Source organism: Ctenopharyngodon idella, chromosome 12 (genome assembly GCF_019924925.1).
Source record: "Ctenopharyngodon idella isolate HZGC_01 chromosome 12, HZGC01, whole genome shotgun sequence".
Lineage (NCBI taxonomy): Eukaryota > Metazoa > Chordata > Actinopteri > Cypriniformes > Xenocyprididae > Ctenopharyngodon > Ctenopharyngodon idella.
In genome coordinates, this window is record NC_067231.1 from 6,980,709 (window position 1) to 7,008,453 (window position 27,745).

The 27,745-nt window shown below is 37.5% G+C and overlaps 1 protein-coding gene across 1 annotated transcript; it reads left to right on the forward strand.

Annotated features, from left to right (window-relative positions):
- The first annotated feature begins 1,442 nt into the window (after positions 1-1,442).
- On the forward strand, positions 1,443-27,373 carry sun1a (Sad1 and UNC84 domain containing 1a). The gene is made up of 21 exons (XM_051915743.1): positions 1,443-1,507; positions 3,093-3,269; positions 5,139-5,338; positions 5,452-5,478; positions 5,946-6,173; positions 6,468-6,572; positions 8,280-8,408; positions 9,986-10,066; positions 12,102-12,150; positions 12,962-13,017; positions 13,113-13,255; positions 14,165-14,431; positions 19,164-19,256; positions 19,371-19,444; positions 19,559-19,703; positions 21,610-21,873; positions 21,975-22,059; positions 24,806-24,921; positions 25,034-25,201; positions 26,197-26,289; positions 26,821-27,373. The coding sequence occupies exons 1-21, from the start codon at positions 1,458-1,460 to the stop codon at positions 26,935-26,937; spliced, it is 2,667 nt and encodes an 888-aa protein (XP_051771703.1). The 5' UTR covers positions 1,443-1,457; the 3' UTR covers positions 26,938-27,373.
- Positions 27,374-27,745: the final 372 nt, after the last annotated feature.

The window sequence follows — 27,745 nt, forward strand, 5'->3', positions numbered from 1 at the left end:
TGGTTCTCTTTATGAATGGTCCATTGAATCATTAGGCTTGTTAGACTTGAAGCGGCGTTTGACAGACCGATCAGTGAATGACATCAAAGTACCACGAGAGCGATTAGAGAGCAGGTGACTCCGTATGCTTTTGAATCGCTCTTGCAGTATTTTGATGTCATGATACACAGATCAGTCTGTGCAGCGCTGCTTCAAGTCCAACAAGGATCCGATGCGTTCAAAACCTGGATTCAGAAATGGAATGCAGCTGTTTGTTGCTCTGAGACGGACAGTTCTGCTTTGTCTTTGTATTTTTGCTGGCAAAATTGAGCAAAACAGACAATACTGTGTCTAAAATAACACAATATTAAGTTCTTTTTTTAACTGTTGTATAAAATTTTATACAATGGCAGAGATATATATATATATATATATATATATATATATATATATATATATATATATATATATATATATATATATATAATATATGTATATGTGTATGTAAAATATGAGCGACTCATACAGGGGCATTTTTTTTGCCCCCTATCTTGAATTTTAGGGACACTCTAACTACATTCTTTAGGTTCTATCATGCAGTGAGTTGTTGCCCTGCTTCATATTCGTCATCAATAAACTGTATGAAATGTCTGGGGCGGGGCTAGTGCGTTAAATGCGTTAATAATTTTATCGCTTTATTTTTCACCGTAATTAATCTAACGTGTTAAATTGACAGCCCATATATAAAATTTAAAAGCTACTAATATCTTGACTTTATGGCTATAATAATTTAAGTCTGAGACGCATAAATTCATAAACAACTCTTTAATGAAGTCATAGGATGCAAAACAGTGATTGGTTATGTTTTCAAAGCATTCTTGCCAGTGCTTCAAGATTATCAATCTTTCTTGCAATTTCAGCAACACAAACAAACTAAAAAATATTCAACAAAGTTTAAATTTAAACCAGCATTAACATAAATAAGGCATAAAAACACAACTAGCCAGTGTGAATAACAGATCCGTTAACTAAACCAAAATGCACTTACACTGACCCTAGATCAGCACAACATCATTGCTCAGCCCTGCATGTTACTGTGCAGTGTAAACCATGATGTGCCTGTGTGCCTGATCACATGTGATTGGATCACCAGGGATTATTACCAGGTGTGAACTGGGTCTGACTCTGAATTTCCTCTACTTTTTTTTTTTTTTTTTTTTTTAAAGCAGTTTTACAGATGCAATTTAATTCACGTTTAAAGTACAGCAATTTACCTTTGAAATGGGTAGATAGTGACGAAGATCCTGAGGGTGATGAGGGAGGGACAATGAATGTTTAGTGGCTCACATGTCACGTATACAGGAGCTAAACACAGGAAGTGGAGCAAGCCTTCTTAATTCACTTGATCCTTCCAGAGCTCCTTGTGCCCGTCAGTGTGTGCAGTAATTTGATTATTTTTTTTATTTTTTTTCCATGGGATGACCAGTGACGACACGTGGGATCTAGAGAGCTGGGGCTGGACTGTTCTGTGTGTATTCTCTTTTATTTTAATGTTTGAATGTATTGATATAATAAAGCATTAGCCTGAATGCTAGTGCTGTTTTCTTTTTTCTTTTTTTTTCTTAGTCAATTTAAGGCTGGAACTTTAGCTGCGGTAAGCTGAAGTTAATTGTACATTGTCAGGTTACTGTTTAGCATGTGTTTTGCTCAGCAGCTGTTGTCTGAATGGCCTTTGTCACACTGTCAGACCTCAAGCAAGCAGAACAGCTCCAAAGTTCACAGACGTGAATGCTGGGATTGTTCCTAGAGAGATGGCAGTTGCTGCTGCCCATGAACCATTGGCACTCTCTGATTGGAAACATTGAGTTTAGAAGTGGTGGCTGGGCACAGCTTGTAGAATGACTGGATCCATTGTGTATTTCATTTTTAGTGTATTGCTTTGATTTCTTGTTAAATGGGTGACATGTTTGGAGTTTTCTTCAGCCGTTTTGTGTTGTTCATCAGCTGTTGTGTTCTGTCCAATCAGAATAGAATTTTTAATGTGTACCAATTTATGAAATCCTCCACTTGGCCTTTGCTCACAGAGTTTTATTCATTATTTTTAAACCATTTAAGAAGTGTGCTTTCTGTCAATTCATACAATGTTCATACTTTGGACTTTTTTTGAACCCCTGATTAGAGATACCAGGACAAATCTTTGGTCATTTAGAGATTAAAAGTATTGGCTCTGGAGCAATTAACAGAAGGGCTTTCCCTTGTTAGTTTCAAAATCTACACACAGCTTAGTGCAGGGTTTTCAAACTGGGATCCAGGGACCAGCAGGAGGCAGCAAGTAGGGCTGTGTATAGCCAAGAATATGGCGATATGATGCATATCACGATACAGGGGTTACAATATGATATATTGTGATTTCTTTTGTTTTTTGTTATTCAGAAAGAGGGTCTAATTTAAAAAAAAAAAAAAAAAAAAAACTGTCATAAAGAACATACCACCATATGCATAAAACATGACTAAAACTCACAAAATCACAAGGGGGTTTGGCATCATGGCATTTGTTTCCAGGCGGACCATTAAAGAACGCAACATGCAGGTCTCCTGGACGGCCTGCAGACATTGTTACATTCAATTGCAACCTATCATTTCTTTTGTAAACAAAGCTTTGTGCTTCACTTGTCATTAACAGTTTGGTGTAACACCACGGGTGTTGTCAAGTTGATGGCACAGTCTTACGCGTATATGTGCATGCAAAGAAAGAAAATGTGATTTCCATAGATGATAAAAGAGAATTTGGTGGGAAAACACTGAAATGGTTAAGCATTTTTATCATGTAGTCATATTTGTTTGCTTGGTCAGTGTGTATGTGTATATAATTTTTCTTTTGCGATTATAGGCTGTAAAAGAACCTTTTGAAATAACTGCACTAATTTAGTGAAGTGATATGCGATTGTAATGCAGGCAACAGACCTGGAACTATTTCATAGCTTTGTGTTTACTGAGAAATAATTGCACACCTTCGAACATTTGTCCACCATTCATGTTAGTCTGTTCTGTAGTACCTGGTGTTTATTAGTCTGGTGTTTGTTTGTTTTTTGGGTTTTTTTTCTCTCTATCAGTTCCAGCTACTCCTCTTTAGCACTCGACTTTGAGAGAGAGCTCAGGATTGGGCCTGTCTACGAGTCACCCAGGATGTCCAGACGCAGTCTCCGTCTGCACACCAACACAAGTCACTATGGAGATGACAGTCTGCTTGACTCGTCACTCCACCACAGCGCCACATTCAGCCGTGATACGTGAGTACAGTTTGCCCATCAAAATCAGCATTGGATTAAGAAAATGTAACTTTTAAAGGGTTAGTTCACTCAAAAATGAAAATTCTGTCATTAATTACTCACCCTCATGTCGTTCCACACCCGTAAGACCGTCGTTCATATTCAGAACACAAATTAAGATATTTTTGATGAAATCCGAGAGGTATCTGACTCGTCCATAGACAGCAATTTAACCACCACTTTCAAGGTCCAGAGAGCTACTAAAGACATTGTTAAAACAGTTGACGCCACTGCAGTGGTTCAACCTTAATTTTATGAAGCAACGAGAATACTTTTTGTGCGCCAAAACAAAATCTTTATTCAACAATATCCTCTCTTCTGTGTCATTCACTTACGCTGTTTACATCCAGCGTTTCCAGGTTCTACGTCAGAACGCCGACTCTGTATTGGCCGACGCTGTTCACATGAGCAGCTCGACGCATGCATGTGATGCTGATGCAGGAGCCAGCCAATAATGAGTCAGCGTTGTGGCGTAGAACCAGTATGGCCTGTACAGATTGCAACGGGAGTTGGAGGTGCATGGTGTTAAGAAAGGTGTGTGTGATAGACTGATATGCATTCTAAAATTGGCTCAAAATATCAAACATATTCGGTATTCTCTGACTGGATGAAATCATAGTCTGAATCTTAAAAAAAAAAAAGTCAGTCTGTGTCCATCATATGCTATACAATTTTCTATGAAATGTCTACTTTGACTGCCCAAAATCTGTAGAATGACTCAACCAGACTGCAAATTGGGTCGAAAGTCATGTAGATACACTACATTAAAAGGATAGTTCTGTTACATTAAAATTCTGTTAAGCTTTTAATTTGTTCCAAACCTGTATTAGTTTGTTTCTTCTGTTGAACACAAAAGAAGATATTTTAAAGTGGTGGTAATCAGATAGTTGACGGGGGCCATTGACTTCCATAGTAACCTCCGAAGTGGTATTCGAGATAGTGTGGGTTTAGTGTGCATTAAGGGCGCTGCACTTTGGCATTTTTAGGACATGGTACAGTCTTGCGCACTTACTTCCTGCCGCGTGCACACGCTCTTAAGTGGCCAAGACCGCAAATACTGTGGGTATTTGGACAAGGCAAAACATTCTTCAAAATATGTTCTCGTACAGGTTTGGAAGAACTTGCGGGTGAGTAAATGATGACAGTTTTTATTTTTGGGTGAACTATGCCTTTAATTCACTTTTCCCAAAACTTTAAACCATTTTGACAGCACTGGGACTTTTAATTTGATAGTGCTGAGAGCACAGCAATATATGACACTAAATATTATATTATAGCGTATAATATAATATTATAGCGTTTGCTTTTCTGTTAGTAATAGAAACGCAAACGGTATAATACCTTCTCATATACTGGTGCCATTCAGCAAATACACATCGACATTTTGTAGCCTGCATAGAAATGTGCATACTGTCTGTGACGCTCTGTCCGTGCGAATTGGGTGTTTCATACTATGCTGCACAATATTCAGTTGGCTGCTTTGTCTTATGTCATATTCATTTGTTAAAAAAATAAGGATTACAGACTCAAGAAGTTTCTATACAAATGTATAAATCTGTTTTTTGCATATTGATGTATTTTCCAATTATTTGTAATTTAGAGAATATGTAACATGTATACATAATTTTATTGCAGCAATTGTTATTTACTGTCTTTAAATTAGTGTAATATCTCACATTAGCTTTAAATCGACCATCAAAAAATCCATTTTAATCGATCACTAATTTCAAGACATATTTTGGTTCTGTGAGCATATGAAAATTGTACACTTATTTTAAACTCCCTTTAGCTATATTTTTGCTTTTCTAATTCTGTCTCTTTCTATTGTAGAACTCTGAAGAGCAGAAGAGCTCATCACTCTGTTTCAGGGTCAACACAGATTGTTCAAACACCGAGATCTGCCTCAACGTCAGTCCTGCAGGCTCATAACAGCACCCTCAACAGCTGTGCGCCCAGTGATGCCTCTCTGCTGTCCTCTCTGCTAGATGAGTCCTCCATACAGGAACACACCCTAGTTGACAGCTTCTGGGGTCAGTGCCAGCAGACCTTTGTGATCCCTCTGATGTTATACTCTGAGTTTAAATGAGCTGAGATCGATGGACAGCTGAAGCATTGATTTGTAAATTTATTTGTTTAATATTAGGTTTGGATGAAGACTGTGATATCAAAGGTAAGTGTGTGCTCCAGCTGAATGCATACTCTTAGATCGTAACACTTTGGTTCCAAAGTTACATTTTTTTTTTTTTTTTTCTCCCCCTTAGAGAAGTAGGTTAACATTAGCCTATAAACATAAAGATAGACTTACCATGAGTTCATAGGATGTTTTAGTAATGTGGTTATATTGAAGCCATGGATGCAGGGATGGAAAGTGGGATGGATGGATAGTATATGGAAAGAAAGATAGAGGGGTGGATGGTAGATGGAATGAAAGCGAGAGATGGTTGGAAAGAGGGATGCATGGGTGGATAGAGGGAGGATGGATGGATGGATGGATGGATAGATAGAGGAATACATCTTGGAATTGGTTCATTAATATATAGTTGTTTTCTTTTCAAAGAAATGTTTAATGTTGTGATTTTTATCTTGGGGTTGGTTTTGGTTGAACTTTTTTTTTTTTTTTTTGGATTTTTATTTCAGACCAAACTATCATTGCACACCACAGCACAGTGGAGGCCAAAACACAGACTTCTACAGCACAGAACGGCTACGTCTGCAAAGACTGCACCATCACCTCTCCTTCCAAGAACAACAGTTCCCTTCATAATGCTACTGGGCATCAGGTGTCTTTTACAGAGGCAGCCAGCACAGCTTCCTTTCCAAACACTACATTGTACTGCAGGGACAAGAATCGCAGACACAAGCCAGGTGAGAGAGTTTGAAAATGCTCTATAAAGAGGTCTTTTACATATCTGCAGTGTAAAAGTATTTCTGTCTTCCTTTATTTTAAATTTTTTGGTCATGTTGATCACATTACATTGTGGGATACAGTATTCATGCGTTCCTAATGTAGTGCAAACTCAACTGTCATTTTTGTCACATCCATGTCGTCAGAAACAGGCCCTCACGAGTCCTTCCGTTCTTTGGATGCTTCTTTGATAAGATGTCTGTTATAAGTAATATTGAAGGAAATGAGCAGGCTTGACTTTATTGTATCTGCAGGGTTACTGGGGATGTTGTCTGAGATGTGCCTTCATTACAGCAGGAGAATTGCTGCATTTGTAGTGTACATATGCACACTGCTGATGCAGACGGCTCTACTCAAAGGTATCAGCCTTGGTTAGTCTGGTGTTCACCTCTCTAGTCTGTGGTGTTCCTCACTGAATGGTTTATGCCTGTTTAGGAGGTTTTTCACCTGCTACAAGTTTTCACTATCAGGACATAAAACTAACAACTGAATACTTAAAGGTGTACTATGCCGAATCCCCCCACCCCAAAAATATGCACTCATACAAAATTAATCATTACTTATGATCACTAGAAGAGTGTTTGTGCTTAGACACACTTCCCTGCATCTGAAATTAGGCGCGAAGCAGGCGAGGACGTGACTTTATTGTCCGAACCTCCGTTAAATCCTCTTGTCTCAACAAAAAAACAATTTGCTAATTTTGCTAATGCCTTATTGACCGCTATCTGTAACTCTACAGATTACTAAACGTTGTAATTACTTGTTTATTAGCAAGTTAGACTGAAGAGGGCTAAACTCGCTCGCAAATTGCATCTAGTCATCTGACTTAGCGTTTTTTGTGTACGTAAATGAACAGTTACGCCATTTATGCTTGATGAACACAATATTTGAAAAAATATTTGCAAAATATCTCGAGTCAGGCTGCGTGTGTTCTGGGCACTGATTTGATGTCAGAGGCAGGACGTGTGTGCTTCTGGTGGTGTTCTGCCCAAGAGGAGGCTCCATGTTTGAATTGTTTCCAAACCGTAATTGAAAATTTCGGCATAGTGCACCTTTAACGGTTTTTACATTTTTCACTAGTTTCTTCACTTTAATAGGGGCACTTTACATTTCTGTAGTTATCAAGAGGCTCGGAAACCCTTGTCTAATCTTCACTCTGTGCACGCCTTCTCTTTCAGAGCCAAGTAGGTGATCTGAATCAATATAAAGACCACTGCCTAACAGCATGCAGCGTGTGCAGCCCAGTTGCTTATGATTTGATGTTCTATGAGCAAGCGTAGAGTCACACAGACTTTTGAATAACGTATTGTACAATGTGCATTAGAATAGCTACTAAAGAAATGAAGCCTGAATAATTCTTAGGCCAGAAACATTTTATGCAAGTACATATGCTCACATGAAGTCTGCAACATTGCAAACGTGTGTTCGGGTTGTACATGCTTTAATGTAGTGATATCACAGTGCTCAAGGGGGCGATAGCTACTTTCAATTCAAATGTCTGTCTAGATCCTTTTGTGTTCATGTTCTTGCATAATTTGTTTTGGGACTTAGATGTACTCTATACTGTACTGAGCTACACTCTGTATGCATGCAAAGCAGTCTACTGGGGAGAGGCGTTCTCCAAAACCACTGTCACTCGCTCTATCTATGTTCAGTCCTTGTGATTTTTGCAGAGTAAGACCAATGTACTTGGATTAACACATTTCGTTGATCCTGGAACAACTTTTGCATCCAAAAACGTAGTCCTAACCTCTATCACTACCCATAAACCTAACCCTACCCATAACTTATCCTTAAAATCAGAGGGAAATGATAGGTGAATAAGAATGGTGTAGAAGCCCATAACTCTTTTTGTAAGTGTAAACTTGATGTAAACCGCAAACCTATCCCTCAAATCTTATTGGAATGTTGTTCCAGAATCAAGAAGGATGTTCCAGGAACATGTTTTACTTGATGTAATCACGTTCACCATCTCAGTCCATGGTCTCTCCGGACAGCTCCATCGCTTGATATCTTTAACCATCAAACCTTATGTGTTGGTTTAATATCAGTCCATGTTTCTTCAGGCATGCTGTTATCAGTGTTGCACTGGTTTGTGCGAGTGTGTAAGGGAGTTGCTCGCTCCACAGCCACTGTGCTGAAGACATTGCATTCTGTGCAGCAGAAGAGAGCCACCAATGGCTGTGCTAACGGAGGTATTGATTTCTTTCAGACCCTTCTGCTGACTGGATTGTTCACTTAACCTAACTACTGTGCACGCTTTTACAAACAGCCAGAAATTTGCTTGTGATGTCACACCAATTAATTTCAAGAAAAAATGATTAATTTAGGGAATTTTGGGGCATTTTGGGGCTTTTGGGGGGGGTTCATAGAAATGTTATATCAATGGTTCTCAACTAGGCTCTTAGAGGTGACTGACCTTTTTGTCTGCTGCGAACAATTATTACAGGAATGTTCCTAATTCATGAACTGCTGGACCAGGGCTTGTTTGAGACTAGAATAATACTCAGTAAAATATTTGGATACCTTTTTAAGTTGAATAATCTGGCCCTCAAAACAAATTTAACTGAAGAGCCCTGATGTAAACAGCCCGTTTCTGGTATCCTTGCAGGCATCATGCAAAGGTTACCGAGTTTACCAGCTTTCCGTCGTCTTGAAATTGAAGTTGCGATAATGGATATAACTGTGCGTAACCCAGGTTAGTAAGTGGTTTTTATCACAGTGGTATCATGTTAACACATAATGTTGATGTCGCCCTAAAGGTGAAGTGTATCTACTGTCACTTGCGGCATTGAACATAACCATTGTTTACATTAGTAGCCTTAATAAAAATGCTTATCACTTTCCCATTTTTGTCTCTTCTTCGTAAGTGTAGTATATAGAGCACTTTCCACAAATAGGGTTAAAGGGTTAGTTCGCCCAAAAATGAAAATTATCCCATGATTTACTCACCCTCAAGCCATCCTAGGTGTATATCTTCTTTCAGATAAACAGATTCAGAGATATATTGAAAAATATCCTGGCTCTTCCAGGCTTTATACTGGTAGTGAAGGCGGGGGTAATTTTGAAGCCCAAAAAAGTGCGTGTATCCATCCATCATAAAATTAATCCATACGGCTCCGGGGAGTTAATAAAGGCTTTCTGAAGCAAAGCAATGGGTTTTTGTAAATGTCAAACCCTGGTTACAACCGGGGGGCTGTAACTCGTTTTTCCGAATCTTTTCTCAAAAAAACAAAAACAAAAAACACTTGTACTTTAGATCCGTTTCTGGTTGAGGACACTGTGTGACAATCACTAGTCCCTTTTTTTTTTTTTTTTTTTTTTTTCCTCTTCTCTCTAGGATTTGCATTTGAGCACCTGTCTTTCTTTCTGAAGTTACTCCATTTATGAAAGTCTTTCTCAGGAGGGGCTACTGTGGCCTTTTTGGCCCATGGTGTCTAGGGGTATGCTGAGCAGCGATTTATTGATGAACCCTTCTCACCCTCTCTCACTTCATTTAACAGGCCACTTTAGTCACCACATCTCTTCCATGGTGTTTGACCTCCTACATCCACTATAACCTTAAACTTTCCTCTGCAGATGTTCTGCGAAGCATGAGTACACCGTGCATAAACAAATGTGCCTTTCCACTGTAAGCACTGCCTTGGTTACATGCAAATCTCTTTCTGCTCGAGTCTGTCTGTGCAGAGCTATGATTGGAGGGATGGAGAGAGACTGGTACAGAACTCTTGGTTTTATCTGATGTTTGTTTGTTCTTTCTGATCCATCATAGGCAATGAGAAGTACTACAGCAGTATGAGTGTTAAAGAGGTAGTGCTGCAAAAGGAACGGCCAAAGTTCAGCGGCATACTGTGTAAGTACACATTCTTGACTTTCAGATATTTTTCCACTTCAAATCATTAGATCTTGTTTAAAGTTGCTACTATAGGGAAGTCATACAGGTTTGGAATGACATTAGGGTGAGTAAGGGTGGGTTAGTGGGTGAAATGAAGTATCCCTTTAATTGTGCTAATTAATTATGCTGCCTGTTTAGATACCTTATCTCAATATCCCATAAATCATTGAGTTGGACAAAGAGAAATAGAATAGAAATGTTTTTTTTTTTTTTTTTTTAAATTCAAAATGAATCAAACATAATTATAATATATAATATATAATTATTAAATATCACAGGATCAGCGTTCGCACACAACTTCTGTATACAGCCTCTGTTTAAAAATTTCTACAGTTGTGGACGTCATTGAATGAAGACAGCAGCACAACAAATGCTGTAAGAGTAGAGCTTTAGCCTACTGGTTATTCACTTTTAACCGTACACTGATCCTAACAGGTGATGACTGCAAAAGGAAACACAATTTTGCAACGGACACTCAGTCTTCCCAGGAACAGACGCCTGTAGGGACCTTATGGTGGCTCATAGTTTTTACAGGTTATGTTTGTCATTTCTTACCCTCAGTCTTGGTCCTTCCAAGAGCTTCTGGTTAGGAAATGGTTGACAAGCTAGTTAATGCTGCTGTGAGCTCCTTCCCCTCATTGATGTCTTTCAGGTTGTTGGCAGGGCAGTTTGTTCCCCAGCAGTTCCAGCAGTCCCCCTGGTGAAGAGCTTTCAGACACCCTTGCATGGCTACTTTTTGCTTCTTCTTTCTTAAACTTTACATGGCTCTGATGCTCTGATTCCATTTGGGAATCACCTACATGTCCACTCTTTGTCTTCCTTTTCAGTTTTGCTCTCAGGAAGTTGTGGGTTGTGTCCTTAAGTGCTGTAACCCCCTTCAATCCCTTTGCTGTTTTTAGGTGGAGTGTCTTTTCTTGTCAGGCTGGTTGTTGCCTCGTAAGCCAAAGATTTATGTTCAGTAATCCTAACAGAGTTCGTTTACAAATACAGTGGGGTCCAAAATCTGACATGGCAATTTGGAAATAAAGTTTATATATTTAAACCAATTACAACATCATGAGGCAAAATGAAGGAGATGAGCCTGTTCAATATGCTGCTCTGTTGAAGTCCGTACTCAAATGTAAGCAAATTAGTTTATATATATATATATATATATTTTTTTTTTTTTTTTTTTTTTTTTAATCAGATTGTAATTGGATTTTCTTCGATTGAAGCACAAGATGCTCTGAGATAAAATTTATTATTATACATGTCTTGTTTTGACGTTTGTCACATGACAATTTTTCCACCCTGTCTGATTCTTAAATGTAAACTGGCACTTTTTTTTTTTATTTTTTACTGTTGTGTCTTTAAGACATTTATGTAAACATCCTCTTTGCATGTGAAATGAGAGTGCATTGCTGCACTTGCAGTGAGTTTGGTTTCATTATTTTGAACTGCCTCATTCCCTTAATTTCAGCCTGTTTCAGAGCATGACATTTTTAGCAGCCTGATTTCAATACATGGATAGAGGCAGACGTTTTGAAGTTTGACAGTATTTTCATATTAGTGTACTCTTCTCAAAAAATGAGAAATCAAATTTTCCCTGATAACATGAGAACTTTAAGGCAAAAGGTGGGCATGAGTGTGCAATTCATTAAATTCATTTGTCACCTTTTCACTCGGACTATATTGATGACTTTTTCTTACATTGTTTATTTAGAAAAATGCAAAATGTAAGCATTTTCACTATTCTCAGCTGACTGGACCTTACTGTATGCGTTTCATTTACTCTAATTTTAGGAGGCCTGTCATTTTACAGGATGAATACTATGAAGTGCAAAATCTGTGCAGTTTGTCAACTTTTTTTTTTTTTTTTTTTTTTTTTTTTCTTCCCCGGTCTCTCATGAATGAGCATGATTTCTCGCTGTGCATCCTAACCCCACTCTGTGCTCTGGATCAGCACACACTTCAGTCAGTCTTTACTCATGGTTTACTGTGTGTCTCTTTCTAGGGAGGACAACCTCAGAAAGCTTCTTGTGGCTTTACAATTTCTTTGCAAAGTAAGTTTTGTTCTGTTTTTTTTTTTTTATTTTTTGTTTTTTTTTCTATACATGTCAGTAGCTATGTTTCCATCCAAAGTTGCAAATTTAACTGATGCACAAAATCGGATTATCGCAACAAAACATTTTTGAATAAAGCACAGTTTCCATCCCGTGTGTTCAAGAGAACACATCTGTTAGTTCCTGGGAAATTGTTTCAAAATATCTGTATTAAAAATAGACGTTGCTGCAATTGGGGGAGCCACTGTGGCTCTTAAATCATAAATGACATTTTATCTTGTGCTCGGATGCCTGATGTTCGAGAACGCAGTCATGTGAGATGCTTCTGGAAGGGAATTAATGATGATGTGCAATGAAATTGGTCTGCTGGTTTAGTCCTCTTATCCAATCACATCCTCTGAAGCAAAGTCACATGAGATTTTTGTTGCGCATCAACTAATTTATTCGGTAAATGCTTCCATTGTAGTTTATGAGCATGTTGTCTTATGTGTTTTGCTTATTTTTAGAATTAATGTGCATCTTAGCTTTCAAGCCACCTTTTTTTTTTTTTTTTTTTTTTTTTTTTTTTTTTTTTAAATGCAATATTCTGAAATGCACTTAAAAATAGGTGAATGGAAACATAGCTATAGTGTCTAATGCACGTCTAGTGTCATCATATAATGGTTATTCATAATTTGATTTGTTTATTTAAACAATTCAGTTTATCGTCAATTGAATAATTTCATCATTTGAGCAGTGGCCAAAATACTGCCAGTGTGTTGAGGTACAATGTGACTAACAAAATTTAACCTGACCCCATCTTCTCTTCCAGGTCTCTTCCTATGCTTTCAAAAGTTCTGTTTCTTGTACCTTTCCTTCTGTTCTTCGGTGAGCATACCATACTACCATACTTCATGACTGGCTGTTTGACTAAATGGAAATAAGATTCCCCCCCCATGTTTCTTCTGTGCTGTTCCTGATAGCTCTGTGCTACTGGGGGCCCTCCGGACTTTTGGCCATGATGCCTGCTGCTAATGTGATGGATTGGAGGGACACATCCTATCTCACCCCTCCGACCATGGACGACTCGGAGAACGGACAAACTCTCACCGACACAGACTCTCAGGTAGTATTTAGCTTTCAACGTATTACTAGTGTGTTGTAGCTGGTTAAATGGACTTTACCAATACCAAAATGTTAAGTTGACTGACTGGTCGAGTGATATGAGGTAAGATGCCACTGGGGTTAAGATGACACTTCATCCTGTGAAAATGGTGATATATGACAGTGTATTATGTTCAATATCAATATTTGTGTGTCTATTTGTAAATGAGGAATGTGTGGACACGATGTTTTTAGAATTTAGTAAAATTTTATTTTGAAGTGAACCGATTTAAAATTAGACATTATTTTAGGTTAAAAAGAATTGGCATAGAAGAGTGCCATGTTATTACTAACATATTTTAATATGTATTGTAATTCATAGGGTTATTCAGTAATGTAAGTGTTTATATGCCTGTATATAAACAATACATTTACCTTTCAGATGAATCTTTTACCTTTCCAGATTAATCTGCTTTGTCATTGGTTATTTAACTAAATTGTCAAAACACAATTTTAATTAGAATAGTTGATTTATTTTACATTTAATGACACTTTAAAAAAAAAAAAAAAAAAAAAATATATATATATATATATATATATATATATATATATATATATATATAAGAATATCAAGTCATTTATGCATTGTGTAAAAGTTGAGCCAGGGGGTGGTCTTGCCACAGGTAGCGGTCCATCTCATCCCAGTAGTGGGGTTATAAGGCCTGTTTGAATAATTTTGCATTTTGTGCTATGTCAAGTAAAGGAGCAAATGTTTATTTCCTTTAATAACACTCTGGTTGATGCATTATCCTGCACATGCTAAATGTGTGTCTAAATATGTTACTATAAAAAAAAAAAAGCAAATACACCATTGTTCTTAAGGAGGGCATCTTTCCTTATCTTACCCTACCATGTCTCACTCCTCCCAGAGGCCCTCGGTGCTGTCGATGGCGTCGGTAGAGAGAGGCTGATACGTTTGGAGGAGAGCTTGTCTCAGCTGTGGGATCGAGTGGCAGGAGGTTTGCTCAGGCAGGAAGAGCAGCACACTGAAGTGCTCAGTCTATATAACACGCTACATTCAGAGCTTCACAGACACACGGACAGAGAGAGCCTGGGCCAGTGGATAGGAGACCTGCTGGAGGAGAGATTCAGCCTGATGAAGGGAGAGGTGCAGAAAGAGGCCAAGAACACGCAGCAGGTGACATCACACTTAACTAGGGCTGTGAATCTTTGGGTAGACAGCGAATCGATTCGATTCAAGAATGATTTTTGCAAATTCAGAACGATTCGATTCGAGATGATTCACATTAAAATTCGATTCGATTCACCATTTTTATACGCATTCATTAGGGTTATTGAAATGCTTCCCCCAATGTGTCTTAGTCAGGGTGAGAATTACACAGCGACCTTCAGGAAGTCAGAATAAGGGCAAAAAACAACCTTTTGTCCATTGTTAATGTAAGTTCATGTTAGTTCTTAATGATGCTACATAACTTTATTTTAATTGCCTAAAAATTGCTATTTGTAGAAATTTACATAAGCCAAAATTTAAAAGGCTTCAAAAGTATTGTTAGTTCATGTTAACTATAGTGCAGGACAGTGTTGATGGCTACACAACCTTATTAAAGTATTCCAGGTACATTAATATACTAATGCTTACATGGAGAGACTACCCTAGAATATCCTGCACTTTCCCAACTAATCCTAAACTAACTTTTCTTCATGGAATAGTTATAAAAGCCCTCTTTGTTCTCTTTATACGGAGCATTTTCCTTACAGTGATTCTGAAAGAAAACGTGCAACTTTAATGCGTATCTGATTAATAGATAAACCGCGTGCTTTTATTTCAATGTTGTTAATGTTGTAGTTATTTCAGCAATTTCTTTCGCACATTCAGTTTAACAACATTAAGTTAAATTTAATTTATCATTCATTGGAACTGTGCGTATGAGACACTTACATTATGTGTTTGCTCCGTCCATGCATTAAATGCACATCCTTGAATAAGTGGGGTTTTACTTCAACTGCTCAGGTAATGTCAATGGTGTGACCCACTTCTGTAAAACTTCAGTATTTTCTTATATAAAATAATGGTGACTTTCCACGCAATAAAAGCGTTTTATTTCAACAGTAGTGACTACGCAAAGACTTGGCAGCTTTATCAATGGCTTGAGCGGTTTGACTCAGGACTATTGCTGTCATCTGCTCAAGTGAATAGCAGTGGCCGTCCTGAGGACAGCTGGAATGCGGGCTTCTCAAAAATGTCAATGATAGAGCTACGGATGGAGCGCAAGCGCAATCCAGTGAAAGGCGGTAAAGAGCGCAGCGCATGTCTGTGAAGGAGAGCTGTAAGGGCGCGAATGACGGCGCACAACGTCTCTATCAATTTGCGCATGTAGTAATTTAATGTTTATATATTTTAAAGCACTGAATCGCTATAGAATCACGATTAATCTGATTCTTAGCATTTTACATCGATTATCGACTGAAATTAACGATTCAAAAAACATGTTTCAAGATCGATGCATATGCATCGTCAGGATTTGTAATCGATGCATCGAGAAAACGAGTGAATCGTTACACCCCTACACTTAACCCTACTGCATCATATTTCATATGCAAAATTGTAAGACCTCTAAATTATCAGCATGATCAATCTGTTGTACACAATCTACATGCCGTCTTTCATCTGATTGATAGGTTATACTTTTTTAGAAAGCAAAAGGCCTTTTATTATAATTTTAAAAATGTCCACCATCATGCTACACATTGCTTTTTGAGGTGAAATCTTTACAGATTTTTAAGAACTAGATATTTCAAAATGACCACTTTCTGGAGTGAAGGAACTTGGGTTTATTTTTATTATTCATACATCATTTATATAAAAATCATGTTTAAATGTATCAAATATGATGCATCAGACTTTTGAGAAATGTCTATTTGCACATGTCTCAATCATCATTGCATTACATTGCATCATATGTTTTGATCTCAATACAAACAAGAGTTAATGACTATGCTTAGTCATAAAACTAAGCATTTAAATATCATCATAAGACATATTATTGGGAGATATACAGTAGAGTGACAACTGATACTGTATTTTATGCAAGTAGTCTGCTATACTGTTGCTTGATCAGAATGTTCAAACTCAATAGCTTTGTTTCCATCCAAAGCTGCGAATTGAACTAGTTTGCAAATTTGGAATATCGCATATAAAACCTCTTTGAATAAAGCACAGTTTCCATCCAGTGAGTCGAAGAGAAGAAAATCGTCACTTACTGATGAACTGGTGCTAAATATTACTAAGAAAAATGAAAGTTGCTGCAGTAGAAGCAATTGTATATCATTTTCGTATATAATAAATTACTTGCTCGTCGAAGCGTGCAGATGAAACGCAATAAACGCTGTCATGTTATCTTGCATTCAGATGCTGGTGTTTGTGAACTCAATCTTGTGAGGTGCTTCTGGGAGGGAATTATATTGAACCGCTTTAATGACAGACCTTTCTCGGGCATTACAGAATGACCAAAACAACATTTCAGATGCTTTGCAAAATGTATTCAGTAAACACTTAGTTTATGCGCATGTTTTCACATTGCATAAATTTATCCAACTCATTTTTAGAATTTATGCACATCTCGGCAATTCTATCAGCTTTTTTTTTTTTTTTTTTAAATGTGATATATATATATATATATATAATAAATACACATACACACACACACACACACACACACACACAGGTGCTGGTCATATAATTAGAATATCATCAAAAAGTTGATTTTATTTCACTAATTCCATTCAAAAAGTGAAACTTGTATATTATATTCATTCATTACACACAGACTGATATATTTCAAATGTTTATTTCTTTTAATTTTGATTATAACTGACAAAGGAAAATCCCAAATTCAGTATCTCAAAATTAGAATATTGTGAAAAGGTTCAATATTGAAGACACCTGGTGCCACACTCTAATCAGCTAATTAACTCAAAACACCTGCAAAGGCCTTTAAATGGTCTCTCAGTCTAGTTCTGTAGGCTACACAATCATGGGGAAGACTGCTGACTTGACAGTTTTCCAAAAGATGACCATTGACACCTTGCACAAGGAGGGCAAGACACAAAAGGCCATTGCAAAAGAGCCTGGCTGTTCACAGAGCTCTGTGTCCAAGCACATTAATAGTGAGGCGAAGGGAACGAAAAGATGTGGTAGAAAAAAAGTGTACAAGCAATAGGGATAACTGCACCCTGGAGAGGATTGTGAAACAAAACCCATTCAAAAATGTGGGGGAGATTCACAAAGAGTGGACTGCAGCTGGAGTCAGTGCTTCAAGAACCACTACGCACAGACGTATGCAAGACATGGGTTTCAGCTGTTGCATTCCTTGTCAAGCCACTCTTGAACAACAGACAGTGTCAGAAGCGTCTTGCCTGGGCTAAAGACAAAAAGGACTGGACTGCTGCTGAGTGGTCCAAAGTTATGTTCTCTGATGAAAGTAAATTTAGCATTTCCTTTGGAAATCAGGGTCCCAGAGTCTGGAGGAAGAGAGGAGAGGCACACAATCCACGTTGCTTGAGGTCCAGTGTAAAGTTTCCACAGTCAGTGATGGTTTGGGGTGCCATGTCATCTGCTGGTGTTGGTCCACTGTGTCTTCTGGGGTCCAGGGTCAGCGCAGCTGTATACCAGGAAGTTTTAGAGCACTTCATGCTTCCTGCTGCTGACCAACTTTATGGAGATGCAGATTTCATTTTCCAACAGGACTTGGCACCTGCACACAGTGCTAAAGCTACCAGTACCTGGTTTAAGGACCATGGTATCCCTGTTCTTAATTGGCCAGCAAACTCGCCTGACCTTAACCTCATAGAAAATCTATGGGGTATTGTGAAGAGGAAGATGCGATATGCCAGACCCAACAATGCAGAAGAGCTGAAGGCCACTATCAGAGCAACCTGGGCTCTTATAACACCTGAGCAGTGCCACAGACTGATCGACTCCATGCCACGCCGCATTGCTGCAGTAATTCAGGCAAAAGGAGCCCCAACTAAGTATTGAGTGCTGTACATGCTCATACTTTTCATGTTCATACTTTTCAGTTGGCCAAGATTTCTAAAAATCCTTTCTTTGTATTGGTCTTAAGTAATATTCTAATTTTCTGAGATACTGAATTTGGGATTTTCCTTAGTTGTCAGTTATAATCATCAAAATTACAAGAAATAAACATTTGAAATATATCAGTCTGCGTGTAATGAATGAATATAATATACAAGTTTCACTTTTTGATGATATTCTAATTATATAACCTGTGTGTGTGTGTGTGTGTGTGTGTGTGTGTGTGTGTGTGTGTGTGTATTTTTTTTGTTTGTTTTTTTTTTTTTGTTAAAATGCTGTAATATTTATTTATTTATTTATTTATTTATTTGATTATGTACTTATCCAATTTGTTGCGAGTGCAGTGCGCTTGGAAAGAGCCCGCCCATGCACTCTTCTGATTGGCTGTGAATTTTTATTTATTTACTTTATTTTGTTGCATCACGCCTGGTGTGGATAGAGAACTTACTTGTTCCTGGAATCCTATTGTATCGCATGTGGTTAGGACACTGTAAGAGACTTCCTTCAAGAACGTTAAAAAAAAATTCTTGCAAACTTCTGAACTCTAGTGTATATTATGACCTGGATATTTCTCAACAGTTTTTATAAAGGTTCACCCTAAAAGAGTAACTTGGGTGAGATAAACTCACCCAAGATTAACATCAACATAACATGAACATAATATTGTTCCCAGTTTAACAGCATTGTTAACTTGTTTATTTCCTGTTATGTTATGTAAGATCTTTTTGCTGATAAATTATTCAGTTAATTGAAGAATGTTTGAAAGTCCTTGTATAGCAAAGTAATTAGTTCCTGATCTGATCTCTTTTTGCAGCGTCAGGAAAAGCATGCAGAAGAGCGTCAGTCAGAGAACACTCGACTCGCTGAAGCTGAGGCTCTGCTCCAGACGTTAGCGCGCAAAACTGAGGTGTGACATTCAATTTGTACCAGGAACACACATGGTGGTTTATATCAGCATGCAGAATTTTGTTTGTTTTTGATTCAGCCGAATTGATGATTCAATTTAATGTGTTCAATTTAGGAGCTGCAGAGAAAACACGAGCCCGCATTTAGAAAGATTCATGAGGCTGAGGCACCCACCCCTGATCCTCACAGGTTAATATCTTCAATCTGGTTTAATGATTTAGAGACATCACTGTTGACCGTTTAAGTGATAATCCAGGTACTTTATGTAAATGGATGTAGTAATGAATGTCTGTTTCTCTTCAGTGAGGAGGATGAAAGCAGTGCCAGTGAGGTTTTGCTGGCAGAGGTGAGGCGGCTAGAGGAGGCTTTGGAGCGCATCAGAGATGATGTGCAGGGGCTGATGGGATGCAGAGACAAATGTGACCAGCTGGCCTCCTTTTCAAGCTCAGTAAGTGCCATCTGTTAACTAGACGCTGCAAACATTATAAATGATTTTATACCTGATATTTAAAAAAAAAAACATTACATAAATAATCATAACTTTTGCTTTACACCCCTTTAGGCTGTAGTTCATTGTTTTTAAATAAAAAGACCACAGTGTCCAAATTTGAAAAAGGAAAGTGGGTTAACATATATCGACTTATTGATGAACCATTGCAGCCTGAAAAATTCATCTTTCATTTTATCATAAAAATGAGTTTAGTAAAATAAAATTAATGTTTTGTTTGAAAATGTTCTAGAATAACATTTTTGTTAGAAAAAAAGGTAACATTTTACAACAAGGTTTCATTAGTTAACATTAACTACATTAGTTAGCATGAGCTAATAATGAATTGTACTTCTACAGCATTTATTAATCTTTGTTAATGTTAATTTAAACATTTATTGACACATTAAAATCAAATGTTGTATTTGTTAACATTCATGCACTTTGAACTAACATGAACAATGAAGAGCTGTATTTTTAAAGGGTTAGTTCACTCAAAAATGAAAATTCTGTCATTAATTACTCACCCTCGTGCTGTTTTACACCCGTAAGACCTTCGTTGATCTTCGGAACACAAATTAAGATATTTTTGTTTAAATCCGATGGCTCTATGAGGCCTACATAGGGAGCAATGACATTTCCTCTCTCAAGATCCATAAAGGTACTAAAAACATATTTAAATCAGTTCATTGGAGTACAGTGGTTCAATATTAATATTATAAAGCGACGAGAATATTTTTGATGGCCGATTTCAAAACACTGCTTCAGGAAGATTCGGAGCGTAATGAATCAGCGTGTCGAATCATGATTCGGATCGCGTGTCAAACCGCCAAACTGCTGAAATCACGTGACTTTGGTGCTCCGAACTGTGGATTCGACACGCTGATTCATTATGCTGGGGTTAAAGGAGTAGTTCACTTTAAAATGAAAATTAGCCCAAGCTTTACTCACCCTCAAGCCATCCTAGGTGTATGACCTTTCTTCTTTCTGATGAACACAATCGGAGTTATATTAATAAATATCCTGACGCATCCAAGCTCTATAATGGCAGTGAATGGGACCGAGTATGAAGCTGAAGAAAGTGCATCCATCTGTCGTGAACATACTCCACACGGCTTCAGGGGGTTAATAAAGGCCTTCTGAAGCGATGCGTTTGTGTAAGAAAAATATCCATATTTAACACGTTATAAACTAAAATATCTAGCTTCTGCCAGACCGCTTTCCGTATTCAACTTAGGAAGAACTTTTTTCGTAAGTTGAATACGGAAGGCGTAGGACGTAGCACAAGTGTTTTAAATTGCGAGAGGCGTTACTTTCTTGAATACGGAAGGCGGTCTGGCAGAAGCTAGATATTTTACTTGTTAAATATGGATAATTTTCTTACACAAACACATCAATTTGCTTTAGAAGGGCTTTATTACCCCCCCCCGGAGCCGTGTGGAGAATGTTTAGAATGGATGGAAGCACTTTTTTTGAGCTTCATACTCGTTGGTCCCGTTCACTGCCATTATAAAGTTTGGATGCGTCAGGAGATTTATTAATATAACTCTGATTGTGTTCATCAGAAAGAAGAAAGTCATATACACCTAGGATGGCTTGAGGGTGTGTAAAGCTTGGGCTAATTTTCATTTGAAAGTGAACTAATCCTTTAATACTGATAATACTCATATGTTCTTAAATTTCATATAACAATATATTCAAATAAATCACACTTGCTTTGCAATAGTTAAAGTATTATCTGAAATTTCACAGAATATCTATTTGACAACTGAAAATGAAATGACCACTATATCAAATATACCAAATATACCAGATCAGTTTCAACAAAGTCTTAAACGGTGTCATAACTCCATCTGTTCTCTTGCAGGTGTCCGAGCAGGTGGAAAGGGAAATCAAGTCTCTGTTTTACGGCAGTGACAGAGAAGAAGAGCTGGAGCTTCCTGAATCTCTCCTGCAGTGGCTCTCTGATCACTTTGTGAGCACCACTGAACTGCAGGCTTCACTCAGCGTGCTGGAGAGCAGCATTCTGGGTAACCTGTCCCTTCAGGTAGAGGAGGGCCAGTCACCTTCTAAAGAGACAATCACCCGGACTGTACTACATGCCACAGGGGAGGCAGGCCTCTCTGAGGAAGTAAGCTTTTGAGAACTTGTCTTTAAGAATGCTATTAAATAAATAACCCATTATGGTCAGGTATGTAATGCCGCTTTTGTGTTTTATTTCTTTCTCTACAGCATGTACAGTTGATTGTCAACAATGCAATGAAGCTCTATTCTGAAGACCGCACTGGTCTGGTGGACTATGCTTTGGAATCTGGAGGTATAGTAATGTTAACTGTGGATGGATTTTAAATTATTTTTAAACATGTTTATTTCACTTATTGTAGGAGTGTGTAACACAGAATTAGAGAGTGTATGCATTCCCTGCAGCAGTATTTGTGGATATTAGAAGAGTCCCGAATGACCTACTATACGCTATGCACTTATACTACCTTTTCCCCTGTGCTGAACCCGACTCTCAGCCAGTTCTTAGCCGGGCGAACTGGAACCTGTTGCGAACTGCCTGTGTGTTTCCACAGGCTTGAGGAATGAACGATGACAGAACACTGCTACGTGTTGTTTACCTGTCTATAACCATTCTAAAAACAAACGGTGCACGTCCCGGTGTATGTGCAGGCAGAGCGGCGCTTCTGTTTTGTTGTTCACAGTAACGGTAGTGATTCTAGCATACTGGCACACCCTGAAAGTTACATCAGTAATACTCGGTAATAATCAATAATAATCAGTAATACACTTGCATAACCTGAAAGTTACATCAGTTTTTGGAACTGAAAGTTGAGGTTATCCACTTTCTTATCCATTAACTTACCTGAGTATGTCACATTGTATAGTGTAAACGGTTAGTGTATACATGTTACAAGCAGTGTGTAAACCATTGACTTGACTTTTTTTTTTTTTTTTTTTTTAATTATTATTACTAGATTTTCTGTTTTCTGCACTTTAGTTGTATTAAAGGGTTAGTTCAGCCAAAAATGAAAATTCTGTCATTAATTACTCACCCTCATGTCGTTCCACTCCCGTAAGACCTTCATTCATCTTCGGAACACAAATTAAGATATTTTTTGATAAAATCCGATGGCTCAGTGAGGCCTGCGTCGCCAGCAATAACACTCCCTTTTTCAATGTCCAGAAAGCTACTAAAAACATTTAAAACAGTTCATGTGACTACAGTGGTTCAACCTTAATGTTATGAAGCGACTAGAATTCTTTTTGTGCACCAAAAATAACAAAATAGTGACTTTATTCAATAATATCTAGTGATGGACGATTTCAAAACACTGCTTAATGAAGCTTCGAAGCTTTACGAATCTTTTGTTTCGAATCAGTGATTCGGAGCGTGTATCAAACTGCCAGAGTCACATGAACTATTGAAGTTCCAGAACACTGTAACGAAGCCTTGTTTACTGAAATCATGGGATTTCGGTGCTCTGAACCACTGATTCAAAACAAAAGATTCGTAAAGCTTTGAAGCTTCATGAAGCAGTGTTTTGAAATCGCCCATCACTGGATATTGTTGAATAAAGTTGCTATTTTGCTATTTTTGGCGCACAAAAAGAATTCTTGTCACCTTTATAATATTAAAGTTGAACCACTGTAGTCACATGAACTGTTTTAAATATGTTTTTAGTAGCTTTATTGGCATTGAAAAATGGAGTGTTATTGCTGGCGACGCAGGCCTCACTGAGCCATCGGATTTTAGCAAAAATATCTTTGTGTTCCAAAGATGAACGAAGGTCTTACGGATGTGGAACGACATGAGGGTGAGTAATTAATGACAAAATTTTCATTTTTGGGTGAACTAACCCTTTAAGCATGGTTAATCTGCTTTGCTACAATGGCTGTTTGACTGAAATGGACTTTCATTTGTTTGGTGAAAAATACATATTGAAATGTACTGTTAAAATACTGAAAAATGCTTCCACTGTATCACCTGACTCTATGTAAATTGCAATCTTGCATTTAAATGTACCACACTACACCACTCAGGTTTCAGGTAGCCCAAATATAGGCTGTGTCCAAAAACTGCAAAATGCTGCCTTCAGAGGCTGCATTTCAAGGTAGGAAGGCACATGCAATGTTAGTTTCACTTCCTGTCTCCGGAGATACCTTCATCTGATTGTTTGTGTGTAAATGTACATTTTTGACCAACATTTTCCATTTTTGATGTAATTTCTAGTAAGAATTGTAGAAATTAAATATTTGCTTGGTTATCACCAAAGCTCACTCTATTTTGCTGTAGACCATTAAACCGTAATGCTGCCTCAGAAGTCTGTCCAAAGGTACCTTTGTGAGGTGAGTTTCGTGAGGTTCCTTGTTGCCAAACACTGCCTGCAAACTCATTGCCTGATAGGACAAGTCAGCTGCCTAAGTTGAGTGTAGCCATAGCCTGTGTCTCAATGTGCATACTATTCATTACTAAATAGTATGTGATATTAGTAATATTCAATACTATTTAGGGCAGATAGAATGCACATTGGGATGCAGGGATAGTCTCACGTAGGCAGACCTTCAGACTGACGGCTCCATCGCAGCTTTCATTGGCCAAGGTCTACCCAAGAGGATGACTCACCGAAATGTAAAGCAACCAATCAGTTTTTTTCGTTTTGTTCCGCGTCATATTTAGGGGCTTGAAAATGTCGATGTCCCCACAATAACAGACCGGTGTGCATTTCATTCTAGAACATCGTGCAAGTTTACTGCAACAACGGTGATCCTGATAAGTGCTTATTGTCTCAGTTGTAAACGTGACAGCTTTCTCCTTCCATGAGGGGGTTTGGCGTCACAATGACTTTGTTTCCAGGTGGACCGTTAAAGAACACGGCACACACGTCTCCCAGAAATCCTGTAGAATTAAACCAATCAAATTATGACTTTGAAACTCCCAAAGTGTTTCCCATTTTGTGTGCCTTATGCATCAGACCATTCAGCCATCGGTCCGTGGGCATGACGTCGGAGGATGAGACTAGCCTAAATAAGACAAGATCTGCATTTCTTTGTGTCTGTAGGTGGCAGCATCATAAGCACTCGTTGTTCAGAGTCCTTCAACACCAAAACGGCACTGCTGAGTCTGTTTGGCCTCCCGCTGTGGTACTTCTCCCAGTCACCACGTGTCGTCATACAGGTCTGAAACCTTTGAGAATTCCCATTTCATGTGCATTCGTTTGTAAAGTCAAGCTGTGATTTCCAATGGTCACTTCCCTTCTGTCTTTCTCTTCATCCATTTGTTCCTACAGCCAGACGTGCATCCTGGGAACTGCTGGGCATTTAAAGGTTCATATGGTTATCTGGTGATCGGCTTGTCCATGAAGATTGTGCCTACAGCCTTTTCTCTGGATCATGTGCCCAAATCCCTGTCACCCACCGGCAACATTAGCAGTGCCCCTCGAGACTTCAATGTCTATGTAAGCACACATGAAATTCAAATCATATCAGGGTTTCTACATCTCTCCAATAAATATATTCAATGAATAAGCATATTCTATAATAAGCAATTTCTAGCAAATACAATATTGTAAAATAGAGCAAAACTAGAACAATATACACTACTGGTGGGAGATAAATATGTGTGTATGTGTGTGTGTATATATATATATATATATATATATATATTTTGAAGTATCTTATGCTCAGCAAGGTTGCATTTATTTGATTGATTTTATTTGACCAGTAGTGTATATCCACTCTAGAAATTTTATTAATATCCATAATTTCCCAAACCTAGAAGTCAACATTTTTAAAGTTTTAGTATTTCCTGGTTTTTATGACTGTCTACAGTGCACTTACATTTACTTAAATTACCTAAAAATGTTAGTCCATTGCTGAATACAAACTACATGATAAAAATTGTAGTTAGTAATGTAATCATTACATTACACATTTTAGGTAGTATAATCCGACTACTTTTTGATTACTTGATTTGACCTAACTTGTTTATAACATCGATTTGAATAGTATATAATATATAATGTAGTAATGTACCATATCGATAAAAAAAAATTACAAAGAGAAAGAAAAATGATTCCACTTTTTCTTATCAACAACATGAAGTGCATTAAACATTATATTATGTCAGGGTTTTCCCAAGGTAGGGTCTGCAGGGGTTCATAAACTAATGAAAAGCTTAATTAAATCATAAGTTAAATTTATATGAAATAAGTAAATAAAAACCATCAAAATAAAACGCCTAACTAAAAAAAATTAAATATTTTATGCTGTGCGGCCTCTCAATTTACCATGTAATTTAAACAATACAAAAAAAAAAAAAGGGGAGAATCAATGAATTTTGAATAATGTACTATTATTTTGTGAATATTAATTATATATTCAATAAAAAAAAATCACATTCTGAGTATTTTAAAACAAAAGCTTTTATTCCCCTCCCCCCGTTCTGTTAAAGGGTCTTGATGATGAGCAGCAGGAAGAGGGGCAGTTGCTCGGACAGTTTGTCTACGAAGAAGATGGAGACGCTCTTCAGACCTTCTTGGTCTCTGTAAGTAGCCTAATGTATCACACAATTTCCTGTATATTGTGATTTTCAGACCTGCCAAGCTGTATGCGTTTTGACCTCAATAAACCTTCTAGAATAATTTAATGCAGGTGTTTTTGAACTTTGCTGATTTAAAACATTATCAAAATACTATCTATTTTGATGACAATTTCAAAACACAGGAAGTGACAAATATCGGTATCGGCCAATAATTGTTTGTTAAAATCGGTATTGGTATCGGCCCCAAAAAATCCTATCGGTGCATCCCTAGATGTAACTAATTGGCTGATGGATTTATTTAGCAAAAAAAAAAACCTCAATACAGGGATACATCTGAAAAACTGTCATGGAGAAGGATGCTTTAAGTCACCGTGAAATCACAATTGACAATTCTTTTTTTTTTTTTTTTTTTTTTTTTTTTTTTAATTCATGTGCCCTCGTAATCTTAAATTTAGTCACTTTCAGTGTTGACGCAGTGTTATTTATTTGTAATCTTTATTGTAATCTTGTAATTCTGTATCTGTCTTCCTCAAGGAGGAGATCACACAAGCTTTTCAGATCATTGAGATGAGAGTGCTGTCTAACTGGGGTCATCCTGAATACACCTGTGTGTATCGTTTCCGGGTGCACGGGAAGGTTGTTGATGAATGACTTGCAAGCACTTGGGACGTTATGAACTCCTGACAATTTGTCACTCGTGCACTGGACAAAAAGAGGAATGGAGTCGGTTGAGAAACAAATAATGTGCCATAGAGCTATACTGGTAATATATGATTGCATGCTGGTCCATGTACTGTTAGGCCTCAGGGCCAGACTCAGCACTTGCACTCTTGTCTCATGCTGATGCAGCACAGTTTCCACTTTTGTCAGTCATCAGGGTAATGCTTTTTTTCCTTTGGATATTATTTATTATTATTATTATTATTATTATTATTATTATTATTATTATACATGTTAGAATTCACCAGCAACAAATGCATGACAAAATTCTACAAACAAACCAGTGAAGAATGTATTTTAGACTAAATGTAAATCTTGTTTATAAGTTCTTCAGTTTTGTGCTTTTTTTTTTTTTTTTTTTTTTTTTTTTTTTTTCTAGCTGACATGTGCTCTATTTAAGAATGGCTGGAGAAGAATCACTATTTATTTTTCTGTATTTAAGTTGATATAGGCGAGTTTGGATTGTGTATTTTTGTAAATGCTTTTCATGATCTTTATGCAAAGGATTTTGTAACTGCCATGTGATCTTCATAGGCTGGCTTTTGAAATAAAATTCTATTTTTTTTTTTATCATTTTAAAAAAAGGATTGGGTGCATTTATTGTGAGGCAGAGCAGTAAATCTTGACAAAGGGGTAAAAATAGAAAATGGCATACAGAGTGCTGATACATAAATATTATGTGCATCCCAATTTGCGTACTTATGCACTATTCTATGATGTTTTTAAGTACAAATAGTGC